Source organism: Diaphorina citri, unplaced genomic scaffold (assembly GCF_000475195.1).
Source record: "Diaphorina citri unplaced genomic scaffold, Diaci psyllid genome assembly version 1.1 scaffold724, whole genome shotgun sequence".
In the NCBI taxonomy this organism is placed as follows: Eukaryota; Metazoa; Arthropoda; class Insecta; order Hemiptera; family Psyllidae; genus Diaphorina; species Diaphorina citri.
The window spans coordinates 5893-26375 of NW_007378157.1; the positions used below are offsets into that span (position 1 = coordinate 5893).

Genomic DNA, 20483 nt, shown 5'->3' on the forward strand with positions numbered 1-20483 from the left:
AAAAAAAATTTTAACATAAAATAAAAAAAAAAAAAAAAAAAAAAAAAAAAAAAAAAAATCAGTAAAACATCAAAACTCTGTTCCGTGTTGATTTATGCCGGGCGTCTCTTCAAACTATTGACGTAGGTTTTTTTTTTTTTAAGAGGTTTGACAGAGGGAACTGTAACTGCTATGGTCTTATCGTCCCGAAATCGAAGAGAGAAGGAGGACAGGATAGGAGAAAGCCAGCCGTTCCGAGAACGAACATTATCCCATCAGGATAAAATCCGCCCCGGGCGGGAATCGAACCCGCGGCCTAGCGCTTACGAGGCAGACGCACTACCAACTAAGCTAACTAGGCTGGCATGTCAAGGTGAAACTTGCTATCTATTAGCTATCTATACCTATACGTACATAATATAGAAATTGATACAAATCATAATATTTATTTCATATCTAATACTTATTATTATTTATTATTATCAATTTATCAATATCTATATAACTGTTGCTTAGTTAGCTTGGAGACTAGCGCGTCTGCCTTGTAAGCGCTAGGTCGCGGGCTCGATTTCCGCCCGGGGCAGATTTTATCCTGAACGGATAAGGTTCGTTCTCGGAACGGCTGGCTTTCTCCTATTCTGCCCTCCTTCTTTCTTCGATTTTGGACCTAAACATCTAACTGTTAAAAAAATAAAAAATATACAGGCTTTTCTACTTCTTCTCCTTTTCCCTTCTGTGTAGATTGTAGGTTCCTAAATAGGTATCTACCTAGGTTTATTTCTGTCTGGCAGCTAAAACTGTTTAAACCCTAGGTATCTACTACCTACCTAATCACATTATGATGAATGATACTCGTGTCTTCCAATGACAATGCACTCCAAGCAACATGCAACCAGCACAACATTCAACAGGTACAACTAGTGACAAGTGTTTTACCGCGAGTGCAACACGCGATAATCCTAATCTCGTGCCAAAGATCTGCGAGGTGGAAAGCTCTCAGGAATCTCATTTCCTTTATGAACCTTGTTATGAGTTAATGCTACCACAGTGCAAAAAAAATTGTTAATTTTAGCTACCCAGGTAGACAGGTAGGTATGAAGGTAGTTAGTGCATTTACCTCCGTACCTAACATGATATTATAGTAAATAGCTAATAATTAAGCTTGTTTAACTTTTAGTACACTTTAATAAATAAAAAATAATAAGCTTGCTTAGTTTAAAGCTGCTGTTGTGAAGGAACATTGAGTGCTTTCTGAAGATTAGCTAGTTGTAGGTTTATCTCCGCTTTCAAATAGGTAGGTAAGTCCTTTTAAAATAGTTCAAGAGTACTATTACACTTCTTGAAGGGAGAAAGAAACCTGTGCCTGTGCAAACTATACGAGTATTTTAGTGGATGTGCCAGAATTACCTACTACAATAGAGGAGTTGCAAATGAGTAAACATTATTAATAAATGGTCGATTCCTACGTAAAAAGTTGTGAAAAATCCAAATCTGAGGTCAAAACTCCGAAAAAGTAACTTTAAAACGTCAGGAGATTTTAACTTGAAAGCAACAATCATTCAGTAGGTAAATGCCCTCTTGGTGGTGTTTCAACGAAAAACATTGAATTCAGGTGAGTATTTACTCGTGTTTCTAGAATTCTATAGACAAGGGAGCATGTCTACAACTTTACATTGTCTACTAAGTGACAATAGCATGACTAACAACATCAATCAGTGCGAACATCGTTCTGTAGTAGGTATGCTAATTGAAAGACAACGCAGTGTCCAGCATCGCTCAATATGTCAATAATACCAATATTAGCAAGAACAAGCTCTCTACTGTAGAGTGTTGTACAATTTGGCCAAATTTCATGAAAATCGGATTAACCGTTCGAGCTTAACACGGAACAAAGAGGCAGACTAAATCCAAAAGCGTCAAGTTAAAACTTAAAACTTACTTCGTTCCTTCAACTAAATAATTGATCTATGGGGCACATGAGGGATAATTGCCCTCCAAACTTTCTGCCTTGAACATTAACTTTGATTTCAAGGTCTGGAACATTTTTGTTATCCAAATTCCAGGGATTTTTCGAAAACTTGCTTTGCTATGTGAGTAGTACTCACTGAGTACCCATCAGTTCTTCAAGTGCTCAAGAAGAGAAGAATTCAGCGAGATCTGTGGTGTGGTACGAGTTGGTAGTTGGTACTAGATAGGAATTCTTGAAGGTATTCGAAACAAGAGCATGTCTTTTTTTTACTTTTTCTGGTTATTAACCTAGGTAATTATTGTTTTCTTCTAGAAAAGAAAAATAACTTACGACTACTCTATATTTGCTCAGAAAATGTGGCGACAAAGAAATCGAATAGGACTGGTAGGGACTTCCTCTCATATTAGATATTTTATATCTACTGTAGATATTAAGTAGGTATTTAGGTACTTTTAATTGTAAAATAATATTGTTTTAATTGTAGTTATAGTTAGCTCCTATTACGTTCCTATCTCTTGACACAAGTTTACCTATTGTTCAGGTCTACTAACTAAAGGCAATTAGTAGGTACTTACATAACACTCTATGAGTTGGAAAATGTTGGAAACTAAATTCGATCTTAAATTTTTCGTTTTCTCTTCTGTTCATCCGCAGATAAACGTTTGCAAAGTGATGATAACTGATAAATTTATGATGGGAATTATTTTGAAACTCGGGCCCAGTACGACCACTGTAACACGGCATGGGTCTCCGATACCTACTATTGCATGATTTGCCTTCTAAGTCCGACATTAATATTTTGTAGATTTGACCTAGGTATAATACAAAGTTCAGTGAGCTCGATTTGGGTCAGACGACATTTTGGGTTAATCCGAGGACTAGTATCTTCATACTTAGTACCTATGTACATAATTGTATCCCAAGAATTTGTGACACCAGACGTAGTGGGAAATTTGCCATCTCCACTAACTATTAAATTTCAACTCAGACTCCCATTTTTGTCGTCAACTCTAGTGGGTTAATTTGGCATCTCCACTATTAAACTTTACCTTAGGTACACTCCCATTTTTGACGATCTTCAAAAAGGGGTGGAAAATTTGGCATCACCACTAATTTTTTAAAGCTTTTTTTACTTTCTATTATTCCCCTCATAGCTCCCCTTTACTATCTTTTCACACATTTCTACATCTGCATAGTTAATACTATCTGAACTCTATGTTCCTTCTCTCTCTTTTCCTTTCTACACGATTTTCTTCAATGAGGATTGAGTTTTGACGTCTCCACCAATAGTAGGTTTTTCCTTCCATGAAATTTCGACATGTTTTTTATATGATTTTATAGTGTGAACTTATTATCCTTCACATATTGTGCTTTTTCTTACTCACCTGCAAAGCTACGGATACCCAGGCAGTTGGAAGGATGTAGTTGCCGCATGAGGAATTTACAGCAGGCCTCCCGTACAGCATTGTCGATGTCGGCTGAGACTAAAAGGTCCATTAGGCCATAGGTTTAACTTTTACTTGTCACTTAACTCCGTTTCAAATGAGTTTATTATGAGATTGGCAAATTTAATGGTAAATTATCTGTTATCTTGGTGGCATTATCAGTTACTGGTCCAAATCACTCCTCCAATCACATATTCCTAGTTCTCCTAGACCTAGACCATAAACGACGTGTGGATTTCGCGATGGTCAATAATGTCAGGATCATCTCTCACGTTCCTCCCTTCCCTCCTTCCAAACCTTCATTCCCTCCCGGCAGATATTCCGGTTCGCGTCTCATATCTTCTCGGACTACACCATCCTCGTGTTTGTGTTCAAGATCCTCAACTTCCTAATATAAACGTGCAAACTAAAGATAAAAAGTAAAAAATGAATTCAGATTGTACAAGTTGCGGAAATAAAAATCAAAATTTCGAATTTCCCGCCAACTTTACACGCTTAAAGGCCGACGATGGCCTAGCTCAGCCTAATAAACACAGCCTCATACTTAGTACCTAGTACCTATGTACATAATTGTATCCCAAGAATTTGTGACACCAGATGTAGTGGGAAATTTGCCATCTCCACTAACTAGGTATTATTTCAACTCAGACTTCCATTTTTGTCGTCAACTCTAGTGGGTTAATTTGGCATCTCCACTATTAAATTTTACTTTAGGTACACTCCCATTTTTGACGATCTACAAAAAGGGGTGGAAAATTTGGTATCACCACTAATTTTTGAAAGCTTTTTTTACTTTCTATTATTCCCCTCATAGCTCCCCTTTTGTATCTTTTCACACATTTCTATATCTGTATAGTACTATCTGAACTCTATGTTCCTTCTCTCTCTTTTCCTTTCTACACGATTTTCTTCAATGAGGATTGAGTTTTGACGTCTCTACCAATAGTAGGTTTTTCCTTCCATGAAATTTCGACATGTTTTTTATATGATTTTATAGTGTAAACTTATTATCCTTCACATATTGTGCTTTCTCTTACTCACCTGCAAAGCTACGGATACCCAGGCAGTTGGAAGGATGTAGTTGCCGCATGAGGAATTTACAGCAGGCCTCCCGTACAGAGGATATTTGTAGAAGACTAGAAGCTGGCAGTAGAACCTGTAGTAGAAAATAAAATCAGTAACATTGAAGACTATCATTAGGAGAGAAACAATCAATTAAATTAATTGACGGACTACCCAAAGTTTGGGTTGCCAAAAGGAAAAAAAAAGGTCATAAGGTCAAGATAAAGATGAAATAGCCAGCCTAGTTAGCTTAGTTGGTAGTGCGTCTGCCTTGTAAGCGCTAGGCCGCGGGTTCGATTCCCGCCCGGGGCGGATGGAAAATAAAATCAGTAACATTGAAGACTATCATTAAGAGAGAAACAATCAATTAAATTAATTGACGGACTACGGACTACCCAAAGTTTGGATTGCCAAAACGAAAAAAGGTCATAAGGTCAAGATAAAGATGAAATTGGGTAAAATTTTAGTATAATCTGGAAATAGTAGGGTAGGCTCACATGTACAGGGATTTTAATTCAGTAGGTACCTACTCAAAACTATGAAATTTGAAAATTCCAAATCGTCTACAAATGAAATAAATTGTAGACGATTTGGATATTGATTTCCAACATGGGACAAAAAGTAGGTAAATAGGTAGGTAGGTATGTACGTACGCAGAGACATGCTATTCCTCCGAGTTTCATGTAAATAGGTACTTACCAAACTAGCTAGGCTTATTACTCGTACCTACTTCTCTTTAGAGTTTTGTACGTAGAAGTAGGTACCTGCCTAGCTAGTACTGAGAGTATGTACGCCAAATATGTTTAGACAGCTATGGTTTTTAAAATTCAATACTTGATTGGTCATAAAAAGCTCTGACGTGAACTTTTCGTCGTGCACTTGGTCACCCCTTCTTACTTGTGAAAATGGCAGTAGCAGGAATTCCTCCGTGTTCATAACTTCCTGGAAGTTGAGTAAGGCGTACTTGTGAGATCTCCTGTGCAGTTCCTTACAGGAATGAGTGTCTGGAATGCAGGAAATAACAGACGTTAACATCTTTAGAAGACAGAATACATACGAAAACTATCTGAAACATACTTATTGCAGCATCATACTTTGACAGTTCTTCCCGAAAAACAGCAGGATTTTTGCTGTTCAGCATTGGACATTTTTGTCGGTGGAAAGGCAAACATGGAAAGGCAAACATACTTATTGCAGCATCATACTTTGACAGTTCTTCCCGAAAAACAGCAGGATTTTTGCTGTTCAGCATTGGACATTTTTGTCGGAAATAGCCTTTCTCATATTCTTGTTCAAAGTTCTTTGAACTTCAAAAGAAAATATCCACACAAATTGCGTGATTCAAAGTACTCGTGTATTTGAAAATGCCTTTTAGATTTAAATGGTACATGGAACAAAAATTACCTACCAACAAAATTACAAGAAATTTTGAGATAAAAGAGATCTCCCGAGACAATTGAAAGAAAATTAAAATAAAATAAAATGTTTATTTTTCTGTACCCTCTCTCTGTATTAGTAAAAAAAAAAGATGAAGAAACGAACAAAAAATTAATTTAATTACCTACCTACAAAATTACAATGAAATTCCAGATAAAATAAATGTGTACCCCACCTCTTCCCTCCCTCTGGTGCCTCCTCATCCTCCTTTTCTCTCTCTCTCCTCTCTTTCTCTCTCTCTCTCTGTCCGTCATTCCTTTATCTCTCCCTCTATCTATCCCTTCTTCCCGCTCTGCCTCCTCCTCCCCCTTTTACCCTAACCTTCCCATATTGTCATCCCTTTTCCCCTCCTATAATCTCCCCCCTTCTCTTTCCCTCTCTTTCTCGTTGGGCATCGGCAAATTTACACTATTATTGTACTCACAAGGCTGAGTTCACCCTGAAGTGGCAAACTGTGGCATGCTCAAACATCTCTGCCAATACCGAAGACACTAGTCTTCCCAAGTATTAGATATTCTTACCTAATGTGGTAAATGACTTTAGCACCTTTGCAAGTACTTTTTCGTTGTTCCATTCATTGTAAATCCTAATTTCTTACCTGAACATTCTCCTCCGTGATCATAATCTCGCCAGTGTAGGAGAAATCCACCAGATGGCGTAGCGCCATGGCGTCAATATCTAGTTGGGCATCGGCAAATTTACACTATTATTGTCCTCACAAGGCTGAGTTCACCCTGAAGTGGCAAACTGTGGCATGCTCAAACATCCCTGCCAATACCGAAGACACTAGTCTTCCCAAGTTTTAGATATTCTTACCTAATGTGGTAACTGACTTTAGCACCTTTGCAAGTACTTTTTCGTTGTTCTATTCATTGTAAATCCTAATCTCTTACCTGAACATTCTCCTCCGTGATCATAATCTCGCCAGTGTAGGAGAAATCCACCAGATGGCGTAGCGCCATGGCGTCAATATCTTGGAACCCGATCTCAGTCTGACCTTTCTCTACCATGTCATCTAGGAAACAAAACAAGCCGAGGTGGACAGGAGTGTCCAGAGTAAAAGGGCTAATCTATGAAACTTTAAAATAATAATAGGGGAAGAATGTTGGATATCAACCACTGTCCATTTGGTGGATAGGTAGATATAATATTATGGTTTTGTTATCTAGCTATCTAGAAAGATTTGGAAAGCTGCTCTAAAATACCCTTTTTTCGGTGTAATTTTAAGGATCAGTAGAAACAAAACAAGCCGAGGTGGACAGGAGTGTCCAGAGTAAAAGGGCTAATCTATGAAAATTTAAAAAAATAATAATAGGGGAATAATGTTGGATATCAACCACTGTCCATTTGGTGGATAGGTAGATATATTATGGTTTTGTTATCTAGCTATCTAGAAAGATTTGGAAAGCTGCTCTAAAATACCCTTTTTTCGGTGTAATTTTAAGGATCAGTTACAATTACAAAGCATAACACCTAAATGTGACAACTACACTATAGACTACCTAACTACCTATTTTAATTAGGAAAAAAAAATCTGAAAGATATACACCATGCAGGCGAAAAAACCCTAAAAGATTGGTTTTGAAACTATGAAAAGATGAAAACGATCTATGTAATCAAAAAACTATGCTATCTATTATTAAATTATTATTGATTAACCATTTCACCCCTAAAGGGACAATATGTCCCACAGAATTTGTTGACAAAACTAAAGTTAAGAGTACCTACGAAAAATTTTCAATCCTTTCCCTGAATAAAAATCTAACAAGATTACGAATAAAATCTTTATTCAGACTACAATCTTCTATTCTTACGTAATGCCCGTGATAAAATGTGACAGAGCAGATTGAGGAAAGGTCCTGGAGTGAAATCCTTTTCAAATCCGACACATTATTTTCATTGAGAGGACAGGATTTATTTTATAGGTATTGTGTAGATATGATATTACATATATATGTATAGGTATAGTGAAGGATATTCTCTGACGTCATAAGGTTTGAAACGTCCTTAGATTGTTCTGGAAAGTCGTTTATAAAAGTGTCCACAGTCATACATAAGTAGGGTGTTTCAAAATTTATGTCCGATATAGAATCTTGAAATTCCTTGGGTGGGTAGGTAGGTAGGTACTGGGCAAAGTCTAAAAGCCTACGTAAATTTGTCACTCGAATTTCGATTGGGAATATTTCGACAGGTTACTTTCTGACGGTCTTCTGTTGACCCATCCTTGAAATGGGGACAACTGAAGAGTGACTAGGTATTTTAAGGACATAATAATTATATGTACCTACCTAGGTACTATGACACAAGCACAAGAAAACACATGGTGAAAATAACCTCCTCTTAAAATTGGAGAACGACGGAACTTTAATACCTATGTAGGTAGTTCCAAAACAAATATAATAAAAAATGAAAATATCAAGATAAAGACTGTTAACCTACTTCTGAAAGTTCTGATACACGCTGTATATTATTGTTTAGATGTCACAGCATGCTATTTTCATCTAGCTTAATGCAATCTTTCAGCTGCAACACAGAAAGTTTCATCTCAGAATAGAAATATCTCAAGGGATTAAGGAAAGTTGAGCTGATTTAAAACGAGCTTTGAGCTGACATACAATAAGCTTCAAGATCCTCTATTCTTTATAGAATATCCTTGAAAAGTTCAAGGTAATATAAAAACTTTAGCAAAAAATATTTTATAAATTGTAGGTTTAATAAAGAACAAATTCCTAGGTGAAGTTAAGAAGAGGGTAGAAATTGATTTAGGAAACTATAGAAGGCCAGATGGGACTTATTCCTTAAAAAGAAGTACCTACCTATCCATCTACTAAAGTGTTCTAAAAATTTAGCTCTTTGATATTTTGGATGCTTACTAACTAAGAACTACCTAATTACTTACCATTAAACATGGCATGGAAATATGGACTGGTTGAGGCTAGAACAACTCGATGGGCGTGAATGGTATCCATACCACATCGGAGTGTGACGTCACAGAGCTGAAACAAAATAATTAATTAACACTTTATTTACCTTGTTGACTCTTAACTAGGTATTCACTGAAATAACTAAAAGTAGGTACCTATAATGGGAAACGAGTAAACGACCAAAGGAATGATATTCCGTGAGGTGATTGAATTTTGTTTGCCACATTGCATAACTGAGCAAGTTTTCAGGCGTTCATACAAAATCACAGAACAAAACTTTAATCCGCCAGACCGCCAGCTTAGTCGGTAGCGCGTCTGCCTTGTAAGAGACCGCGGGTTCGATTCCCACCCGGGGCAGATTTTCTAAAGATTCAAGCAAATCACCTGGACTGGATTGTTACTGGACGCCAATGGTGCTTACAATTTATAAGTACCTAGTACTTATTGAGTACTTATCATTACAATTTATAAGGCTTGTGTAGGTACGAGTACGTGTAATGAAATTCTTGGAAGGAAAGCTGGTAGCAGATATACAAAGAAATTAGCAAGACATGAGTTATGAGTCCATTGAGACCACGTACCATATTCTACACACAGCTGAAATCTTTAGGGACTGGGAGCTATAGCAGACTGAAGTAAAATGTTACTGGAACAATGAGCGATCATTAACATTTGAGCGAAACAGAACAACAGTGGCGAAGACAAGACATGTATAAGACGAGAAAGTAAATGAGTCAAGGGTCACCAAATGTTCACCACTGAAGATGCCGTCTGCGGGCGAAACTGGTCTTTTTATAATGCAGTAAAGACAGGGGCTATGAAGACGATCCGAATTGCGAATGTGGTTCCATTCAGACATATGATCATCTCCTAGTATGTACTATGCAGCAAACTGGAGACCACATGCACCCACGGCGACCTGCTACAAGCAAGCGAGAAAGCCCCCTCCGTTGCAAGGCACTGGAGGTACCAAATATGATGAGAAAGAAGAGGACTCGGAAAGTAAAGTAAGCAGTAAAGACAAGAAACTTATCAATCTTGTTGGTCAATTAGGTTTGCTCGGGAACGAAAAAGGTTCGTACGGGCGCAAACCCAAGTAATTAAGGCAGAAAGCATAAAGGCTACGGCACTGACAGAAAGCAGGTCAACGGACAGTATATTGACGTTACGGGTAATGTCATGAGAGGAAAATATGGGACAAACGAAATAAATGGGACGGAAAATCCAGAGTGTCTGGAAGTCTGGAACAATAAATTGGACAGGAGTTAATGACGGGAAACAAAAGGCTGCGAAAAGCTTGCTTCATCCCCGTCCTTGAGATGGTCAATTGTCAGATTTTGGTGAGGGGAAAAAAAGGTTCGTATACCACTTAAAACGTCCTAGAAAGACTAATCATTAAATTTGGACTAAATAATAGTCTATGCCACACCAATCTTTCATATCGGTTCAGCCGATATTTTAGGACCTTGTTTTGTGCTGATTAATTTATTTATTAGAACAACCTAAAACTACCGACATTCACACAAGTCCCGTTCATTATTACCTGTCCATTGAGATGAACAAACATGAGAATTCTGATGAGTTTCCAAGTAGACTTTTGTTCTTGTTCAAAGTAAATGAACTCTCGATCTGAATCAATTTAGAGGACAATACTACTTGTAAGTTCAATGAGTTCAAAACAAGTTTGAATTCCTTTAGTTTTTTACTTTCCTTATCCTATAGGAAGGAAAGTAATGTAATCGGGTCAAAATTTCGATGGTCAGTTTTTAGTGCCAAAACACGTTCTGAGGTCCCTAGAGCCTAAATCCAAAGTTTCAGCCATTGGTCCGTGTGTGTGTCTGTCTGTGTGTCTGTCTGTCTGTCTGTCTGTCTGTAAAACAAAATATCTCGAGAACGGTAAGAGCTAGAGACTTGAAATTTGGTATGTAGATGTCAAATGTGACAAGGATGCGACACGAAACTTTTGGTTAAGATCGGTGCAACGGTTGGCGGCATTTTACCGCTTTTTGGCGGTTTTTGGTGTAATTTAAACATATCTCGGGAACGGTATGAGCTAGAGACTTGAAATTTGGTATGTAGTTCACAAATGTGACAAGGATGCAACACAAAACGTTTGGTTGAGATGGTTGCTGCGCTTGGCGGTATTTTGACCGCTTTTGGACAGATTTCGACCGTTTTTTGGCGGTTTTTAGCTATAGCGACAAAACGGTTAGAGATATTGTAAAAGTTAGGGTAAAAGAACACTCAAATAAGCATCATTCAATAGGATAAGGAAATTCGTGTGATGTTCACACCAGATTTTTTATAAAACAAGAAGAAAGAAAGAAAAGTTGTTCGGCAAGAAAAAAGTCAAGAAGATGCAAACCGCCTGCTACTCGTATAGGAAGGTTACCATTGGTTCAATAGTCAATAGCCTGAGGTACATGATGTTTAGCTACAGAGATACAATGCTTTCAGTGTTAGAGATATACTTGGGCTATTGTTTTGTAACTCGGGGTTTGCTGAGCTATTGTTTTGTAACTCGACTTAAAATGAATCACTCACCCCTAAAGGGTATTTAGCTAAAAAAAAAAAAATATCTATAGCAGTAGGTACAGAAGTGCTTTTTGTCTCGACTTGAACTCTAACCATCGATCGCCGAAATTTAAACCCATAGACCACTTCTTCTTCTTCTTCTTCTTCTTCTTCTTCTTCTTCTTCTTCTTCTTCTTCTTCTTCTTCTTCTTCTTCTTCTTCCTCGCCCTTTCCCGCAAATTTTACCAGTGGATGCCTTTCGCACTGAACCTTTGTTATTTCTTTAGTAAGGACCACTGAGATTGACAATTTAGTTGACTTACCTGTATGTTATGCCTCATCAGATTGATAGCAGTGAAGGATTGGGTGAAGTGGTCCGGGGTTTGGTGGAAGTAGTGGGTGTAACCATCTGGATTGTCACCACTTGGTGTGCTGGGGCATGAGCCCAGATCTGCAACCCCACCACTCATGTCTGAAAACAGAAAAGAATTTGGAAACAGTTGATGAAATTGAAAAATATTAGCCAATAGGAGGTATTTATATGAATATTAAGAAAAATCAAAAGCAAAGCCGAAAAAACTTCGATACTAACTTTGTGGACCGGGTCATAAAGCCATTGATTGTGGCTGCTATGGTCAAGATAGTAGATTTGGAAGAATCAAGAGACTAGAGAGATTCAGGAGATGATGTCTGTTATTAGTTATTACAGACAAAAAAAAAAAAAAAAATACTGGCACTGTGTAACTTTAGCGAGAGAATTGACACATCCACCAAACTTTTTGAGGAGAAAGTGCGTACTTCCACCAATATTCTTAATTATTCTTAGCAAAACAGTTGGGACTCTGTTAATTTCTTCCATGGAAGATTAACATGACCAATTTCTTTAGTGAGAAATTTGGCACATCCCCCAATTTGTTTTATTGAGAGAATTATTGACACATCCACTAATTTTTGCATACATAAGTACTTACTTTCCGTATCTGCCGTGAGATAGGAATGATCTAAGAATAAGAACATGATATGCTTATGTACCTAGGTAGTTACATAGGTACATATCTTGAGTGGGTAGGTACGCAGGTATAGGACAGGAGTTGGTATGTACGTTAGTTACATAGGTACATATATTGAGTAGGTATGATCTAAGCACATAACTATAGCTACATAGGTATATTGAGTAGGTATGTTGAGTAGGTATCGTATATCAAGATAACTTAGGTATCAGAACCTAACGGTGTTAACATATTCAAAACTTAGAATAATGCGTTGCTCTGTATTTGTAACACAGACTGTGGTTAGAAGCTTGGTATCCACCAATTTTCTTAATATTATTCTTAGCAAAACAGTTGGGACTCTGTTAATTTCTTCCATAGAAGATTAACATGACCAATTTCTTTAGTGAGAAACTTGGCACATCCCCCAGTTTGTTTTATTGAGAGAATTATTGACACATCCACTAATTTTTGCAAACATACATAAGTACTTACTTTCCGTATCTGCCGTAAGATAAGAATGATCTAAGAATAAGAACTAAGAATAAGTACCTAGGTAGTTACATAGGTATGTATCTTGAGTGGGTAGGTACGTAGGTATAGGACAGGAGTTGGTATCCACGTTAGTTACATAGGTACATATATTGAGTAGGTATAATCTAAGCACATAACTAGCTACATAAGTACCTATATTGAGTAGGTATGTTGTTACAGTCTGATCTATATCAAGATAACTTAGGCATCAGAACCTAACGGTGTTAACATATTCAAAACTTAGAATAATGCGTTGCTCTGTATTTGTAACACAGACTGTGGTTAGAAGCTTGGTAGTTAGTAGATTGGGCTATCTCTTATTGGAACAAATAACTTCTTGATTGCTATTTCTTGTATACAGGGTGTTTTAACGCAAACGTACCTGGTTGTTTTGATCTAATATGATGTGACCTTGAGATAGGTAGATAGAAAAGTGAGAACTTTTAGGATTATAACTCAAGGTGAAACTTGCTATCTATTAGCTATCTATACCTATACGTACATAATATAGAAATTGATACAAATCATAATATTTATTTCATATCTAATACTTATTATTATTTATTATTATCAATTTATCAATATCTATATAACTGTTGCTTAGTTAGCTTGGAGACTAGCGCGTCTGCCTTGTAAGCGCTAGGTCGCGGGCTCGATTTCCGCCCGGGGCAGATTTTATCCTGAACGGATAAGGTTCGTTCTCGGAACGGCTGGCTTTCTCCTATTCTGCCCTCCTTCTTTCTTCGATTTTGGACCTAAACATCTAACTGTTAAAAAAATAAAAAATATACAGGCTTTTCTACTTCTTCTCCTTTTCCCTTCTGTGTAGATTGTAGGTTCCTAAATAGGTATCTACCTAGGTTTATTTCTGTCTGGCAGCTAAAACTGTTTAAACCCTAGGTATCTACTACCTACCTAATCACATTATGATGAATGATACTCGTGTCTTCCAATGACAATGCACTCCAAGCAACATGCAACCAGCACAACATTCAACAGGTACAACTAGTGACAAGTGTTTTACCGCGAGTGCAACACGCGATAATCCTAATCTCGTGCCAAAGATCTGCGAGGTGGAAAGCTCTCAGGAATCTCATTTCCTTTATGAACCTTGTTATGAGTTAATGCTACCACAGTGCAAAAAAAAAATGTTAATTTTAGCTACCCAGGTAGACAGGTAGGTATGAAGGTAGTTAGTGCAATTACCTCCGTACCTAACATGATATTATAGTAAATAACTAATAATTAAGCTTGTTTAACTTTTAGTACACTTTAATAAATAAAAAATAATAAGCTTGCTTAGTATAAAGCTGCTTTTGTGAAGGAACATTGAGTGCTTTCTGAAGATTAGCTACTTGTAGGTATATCTCCGCTTGCAAATAGGTAGGTAAGTCCTTTTAAAATAGTTCTAGAGTACTGTTACACTTCTTGAAGGGAGAAAGAAACCTGTGCCTGTGCAAACTATACGAGTATATTAGTGGATGTGCCAGAATTACCTACTACAATGGAGGAGTTGCAAATGAGTAAACATTATTAATAAATGGTCGATTCCTACGTACAAAGTTGTGAAAAATCCAAATCTGAGGTCAAAACTCCGAAAAAGTAACTTTAAAAGGTCAGGAGATTTTAACTTGAAAGCAACAATCATTCAGTAGGTAAATGCCCTCTTGGTGGTGTTTCAACGAAAAACATTGAATTCAGGTGCATACAAATTAGTTTAATAATTATTACAGGAAAAACGCCCCTAACGTAAACAAGAAACATAATACCTACATAACCATAATATGACCTACCTATACTTAAACATAATAGGTATAGGTACCTAAATACATAAACATAATATATACCTTCCTACATAAACATAATACCTACCTCCATTTTATCATCAGAACTTGACATGGCGAAATTTCCCCCGTTATTCTTCTATTGTAAAAATGTTGAAAAGAGAACTCCGTTATTTTATTGTGAAAGGAAAATTCTTTGGGTGGAAAAATACCAATGGCGTTCTGACGACTCTTGTCACATTCCGCTACCGCCGCGCCGCTTCTCTTATTAACCAATGACAAGGTGATTGATGTCAAGGTGATTTTTTTTTTATATAAAGAGGTTTGACAGAGGGAACTGTAACTGCTATGGTCTTATTGTCGTCCCAAAATCGAAGAGAGAAGGAAGACAGGATAATAGAAAGCCAGCCGTTCCGAGAACGAACATTATCCCATCAGGATAAAATCCGCCCCGGGCGGGAATCGAACCCGCGGCGAAGAAAAAGATGAGACCCGAGTATTGGTTCAGTGTACCTCGGAATAGGTAAAATACAAATCCATTTTTTTAAAGAGGTCTTATCGTCCCGAAATCGAAGAGAGAAAGAAGACAGGATAGGAGAAAGCCAGCCGTTCCGAGAACGAACATTATCCCATCAGGATAAAATCCGCCCCGGGCGGGAATCGAACCCGCGGCCTAGCGCTTACAAGGCAGACGCACTACCAACTAAGCTAACTAGGCTGACTGGGGGACCTTAAACAGCCTGAAATTTCCCTTGCTACAGAAATGGTTTCAGGCCCCCTTGATATACAAATCCAAGTAATAGATTTGCAAATAATTCTAATCAAATCGCCGGTAAAGTTCACATCTAAATAATAGATTTAAAAATAATTAAAATCAAATCGCCAGTAAAGTTCACATCTAAATAATAGATTTAAAAATAATTAAAATCAAATCGCCAGTAAAGAACAAATCTAAATATGTAATAAATTTGCATGTAATTAGCTTGGAAGTTTTGGCATTCTATAGGGTGTTTTTTTTTAGAGGTTTGTTTTTTAAACTGCTATAAAAGACACACTATTTGAGGTATGGTCATGATGTTTTGTTTATTGGAAAGCTAAAAGTATGCCATTTAGTGTTTGAATACTAAGTTCGGGCATACGGGCCACTCGGATAGCTCGAACGAAGCGAAACATTTGGTTTAATTTTTTCTTGTTTTGTTAGCACATAATTTCACTCAATTTCCTTCCTAATTTCCCTCCACAATCGTGCGATTTTACACATTTGGATGATTTTCTTTCGGGATATGTGTAAAATCATTAGTTTATGGTGATAAAAAATAAACTTTGGAACACCTGGAAGACATCATTCACCTTTTTGCAGATATACGGCTTCAGATTATGGAAAAAGTGGTCGAAAATTGGATTTTCTAAACCGAGTTTCATTCGATCTAGCCGCGGCGCCCATTCACCCGAAATTTTATTCAGAGGTCAAACACTAAATGACAAACAATTACCTTTCAAATAAAGAACAAATCATGACCATACCTCTAATAGCATGTCTTTTATAGCGTTTTGAAAAACAAACCTCTAAAAAAAAAAACACCCTATACAGGGTGTCCCGCGAACGACTGTACAACGCTTGAGGGTTGATGCAGGACCTAAAATTATTATTGCTTCATTCATTTGGAGCTTTTTATTTTCTTCGTTAAAGCTGTTTTATGTAAAAAAAGACATGTACTTAATTAGAGGCGTGTTCTCATGGTTCAACTTTTTATTTAACATGTTTGTTTTCTTATTAGTTCAATTTTTTGTTCAAAGTTGAATGATAAGTGATGCAAGAACCATCTTTTCATTTAAATTTCCACAAAAAAAAAAGTTAGCCGTGAGAACTCGCCCCAAGATAGAAAGGCCCTTTTTGTCGAGAAGTCTTCAATCGAATTCGTCTTTCTATTCCTTCCTTCATAAACTTCGTTCCATTTTCATTTCTTATGTTGTTCACTCTATTCTCTTACCATCCGCGTAGATAAATTTAAATTGTAACTATTTTAGACTCTAGTTAGCCTCCCTTCTCCATGTAGAAGATGTAGTGATAAAATACATAAATCTTAGCTAGTGCTCTTACTATAACCGACTAGATTTGTAGATTTAGGTACCTAGTTTCAGGTTAGTTGTCACTGGAAGTAGTAGAAAAGTATATTAGAGCTTAGTTATTGAGCGTACCTCTTGTAGAAAAGTATATTAGAGCTTAGTTATTGAGCGTACCTCTTGTAGAAAAGTATATTAGAGCTTAGTTATTGAGCGTACCTCTTCTTTCAATGTAGAGAAATACTCTTTTTTTATGAATTGAGTAGAAAAAAAAGTTCCCCTTTTTTTATTCTCTAGCTAGGAAAAGCGTGTAAATGTTGTGTGTTCAATGTTGTTTTAGTTGTGTAGATTATGTAGGAGACACGTTTGGTTATGGTCCAAGAATGGGGTTTGATTGTGACTGAAGTTCAGTCAGAAATATCCTTCCGAGTAAAATAATTCTTCATATTTTGAAACAATCAAGTATTTGTTTCAAACCAAGAGCTCCAGGTGCGGAGTTATGAAGGATTTTCCGTTTTTCAACATTTTTCATACCTTGTCCCCTTAAAACGCCTTTATTTCTTGAACCAATAAAGGGATTTTACCGGTTACAAATATATTCTATTGTATACAGGGTGGATGAGTTGTACAAGTTCCTCATGCTATGGGTGCCTCATCTGTACGGTGACCTGGATCCGGATAAGGTTTCGTCCAGAGGGTTTGACCTGGTGGATTCCGATACGGAACTGTGGGATGAAGACTCGGCGAGTCCAGAACGCACGGGGAGCGAGGGCGAGGAAGATAGACTGGGAGAATTGGGCCGGGAATCGTGGGAGGTAAGAGCCTTTAATATTATTATTATTATTATTTATTTATTTATTTATTTATTTATTGTTAATCAAAGTTAAAAAATATTATGGACAAGGGAGCATGTCTACAACTCTACATTGTCTACTAAGTGACAATAGCATGACTAACAACATCAATTAGTACGAACATGGTTCTGTAGTATGCTAATTGAAAGACAACGCAGTGTCCAGCATCGCTCAATATGTCAATAATACCAATATTAGCAAGAACAAGCTCTCTACTGTAGCAATAATTGACACGTGCTGAACACAAGACAAATAATGAAAGAGCAGAGAAATCAATGGAAGAAATAAACATAACACTTGCTAATAGTATCAACTTACGTAATTGAATGTTCGCGGTAGAAACTCACCATCAGATAAGAAGTACATACCTACCTTCCGACATACATAAAAACAAAGTTCCTATATAAAAGGTGCAACGAAAGATGGAGGAAGCTATTAGGTGAGCCGAAAAGCTAGTAATAGCCCTGTACTTATTAGGTACCGATAATTCTCATAAGGTGGTTAAGCAGGTATTTGTCTATCCCCAACCATTTGATAAGTACGTGGGTAGTTGGGTACTAGACTTATCTACCTTTTGTCTAAAATCAAAATTATGCCTATAAAACTCCATCCAAATAAAAACTTTATGATATGTATCTAAAAATATTAAAACTCCCAAATAAAACATTAAATTCATTAGTACCTACCTATGTAGGTACCTAGTTACCTACCTAGATAGAGTAGATTAGGAAATGAAATCAAACCTTTTAATATTTAAATTTGCCTTGAATTTGAATGTTTTTTTTTATGAATCTCATTTTCGTTAGTACCGTTTTTCCCCCCCTGAATCTGTTGTCTCATAGCATCCCCTCAAATCTTCTTGTCTTTGTCGTAGCATCCCCCTGAATCTGTTGTCTTTCTTATAGCATCCGCAACCCCGAATCTGTTTGTTGTCTTTGTCTTAGCATCCCCTTAAACCTTCTTGTCTTTGTTATAGCATCCCCCAAACCCCTGAATCTGTTGTACTGGTCATAGCATCCCCCAGCCCGAATATGTTGTCTTTGTCCTAGCATACCCCTATTCTATCTCGCTCTCTTCTTTCTTATAGCATACCCCCGATCTTTATCTCTTCCTCTATCTCTATAGCTTGTTTCCTATCGCTTGCATCACCAAATCTGTTGTCTTTGTCGTAGCATACCCTCAACCTTCTTGTCTTTCTGATAGCATACCTCTAATATTTTCCTCGCTCTCTCCTTTCTTTCTTTGTTCTTATAGCATAACTCCGATCTGCAAATCTTCCTCTCTATCTATCCTTTCATACTTAAAGCATAACCCGATCTCTTTCTCTATGCCTATGCCTTATCTCTTATCACTTGTCCTGTGTCGTAGCATACCCTTCACCACCATCAACTAGCCCTTAGAGTTTATTGAAAACAACTAGGTTAGATTGTTTTAGAGAACTAGTGACTTTGTGGCTTGAGTTTTATCCCCCTGAATGTTACAATGCCTCTAGGGCCCTAGACGTCTCTTGCTTGCTATATTCCTCCTGCGCTAAATACTCCTACTAGAGTTTAAGTTGAGTTGATTTTCCTTTAACCTTAGCGTTTAGTTGGTTTGCTACGTGTTGCATACCTTCCCTCACAATCACACTTTTTTTTAAGAGGTTTGACAGAGGGAACTGTAACTGCTATGGTCTTATCGTCCCGAAATCGAAGAGAGAAGGAAGACAGATAATGTACGAGTATTTGATTGTTTTGATTGTTAATACCCATGTAAATAAATTTATTGATTCTCAATTTATTCCGGAGTGGGGGAGATAGCAGGGTGTTATTATGAATTCTCGATAGTTAATTATTTATTTATTCTCGATTAATCCTTTTCGATTTGGATCTCATGTAATTAAATTTATTTTTAATTAATTTAATTCATTCTTGATGAATTTGGATTAAATATGATTAAATTTTCACGTGGGACAAGGACTCTGATTGTTCTAGTTTCCCTCTATACATAAAGATAAATAAATAACTCTCAATAATGATTGATTGATTGATTGATTGATTAACAAATCAACGGGTAAAACCCATGTACAAATAAAGTTTCACTTGCCAGCCTAGTTAGTTTGGACTTTGGAGAGTAGCGCGTCTCCTTTGCAAGCGCAAGGTCGCGGGTTGGATTCCCGTCAAGGGTGAACTTTATCCTTTACACATACCTAATAGATTTTTTTTTTTTCAAGAGGTTTGACAGAGGGAACTGTAACTGCTATGGTCTTATCGTCCCGAAATCGAAGAGAGAAGGAAGACAGGACTTTTTTTCTATTTTGGGGCTAATGCTTTCATACATTAGGTTATAAGTAACAGATGGGATACACATTTAATACTTTAATATTGTATTTATTTTCATTTTGATAATGACTGTAATTTTCAATTGATTTGTTACCGTTTAATTTTTCCTCTTTCCATTTCTTTATTTTTCTTCAAATACGTGTTCGTGTAGGTAGGTTTTTTTTTCCTTGTGATGTGTCTGCCTCAGTGTTTTGGAACGTCATGCCGGCCCTTCACGCTCAGACCGTCCCTAGGTCTGAGAGACCTAGGTCTTGAGATTTTTCCGCCACACACGTCGGACAGTCTGAACGCGAGTGGCGGGTATTAGAGTCCCAATAGATCAATTTAAATGCATCGTTTGTCGAGTATATTTTTATTTTTCTCACGTTTGCTGCATTTTGGCTTGGCTTTTGTGTTTGTCTGTAATTAATATTAGTACTGTAAAGAATTGCATTTCTTTAACTACTTGTACTGTGCGTATAATTTAAGCTTCAGCTAGTAATAGTACGGTAAATTTCCAACAGATTTTTCATAGCTTTGCCGCGGGAGTGTTCGTGTTTTACAATGATCTGTTTTGGTTTCCTTTCTCTGATTTTCCCACCTCCTTTTCTTTCTCTACTGCTCCTTT

At 37.0% G+C, this 20483-nt stretch overlaps 1 protein-coding gene across 2 annotated transcripts in view; it reads right to left on the reverse strand.

Moving 5' to 3' along the window:
* Positions 1-4372: 4372 nt before the first annotated feature.
* LOC103511530 (kelch-like protein 17) overlaps positions 4373-20483 on the reverse strand; it is a 28294-nt gene continuing 12183 nt past the window's right edge. Inside the window, exons 1-5 of one of the 2 annotated variants that reach the window (XM_026825268.1) lie at positions 11654-11793; positions 10360-10445; positions 8792-8888; positions 6786-6907; positions 4373-4549 (exon numbers count right to left, since the gene is read on the reverse strand). In XM_026825268.1, coding sequence (XP_026681069.1) covers positions 4427-4549; positions 6786-6907; positions 8792-8888; positions 10360-10383 — 366 coding nt within the window. In that variant the 5' untranslated portion in view covers positions 10384-10445; positions 11654-11793 and the 3' untranslated portion in view covers positions 4373-4426. Of the gene's footprint in view, positions 4550-6785; positions 6908-8791; positions 8889-10359; positions 10446-11653; positions 11803-20483 lie in introns of those variants that run through there. The other variant, XM_026825267.1, reaches the window with a different exon arrangement.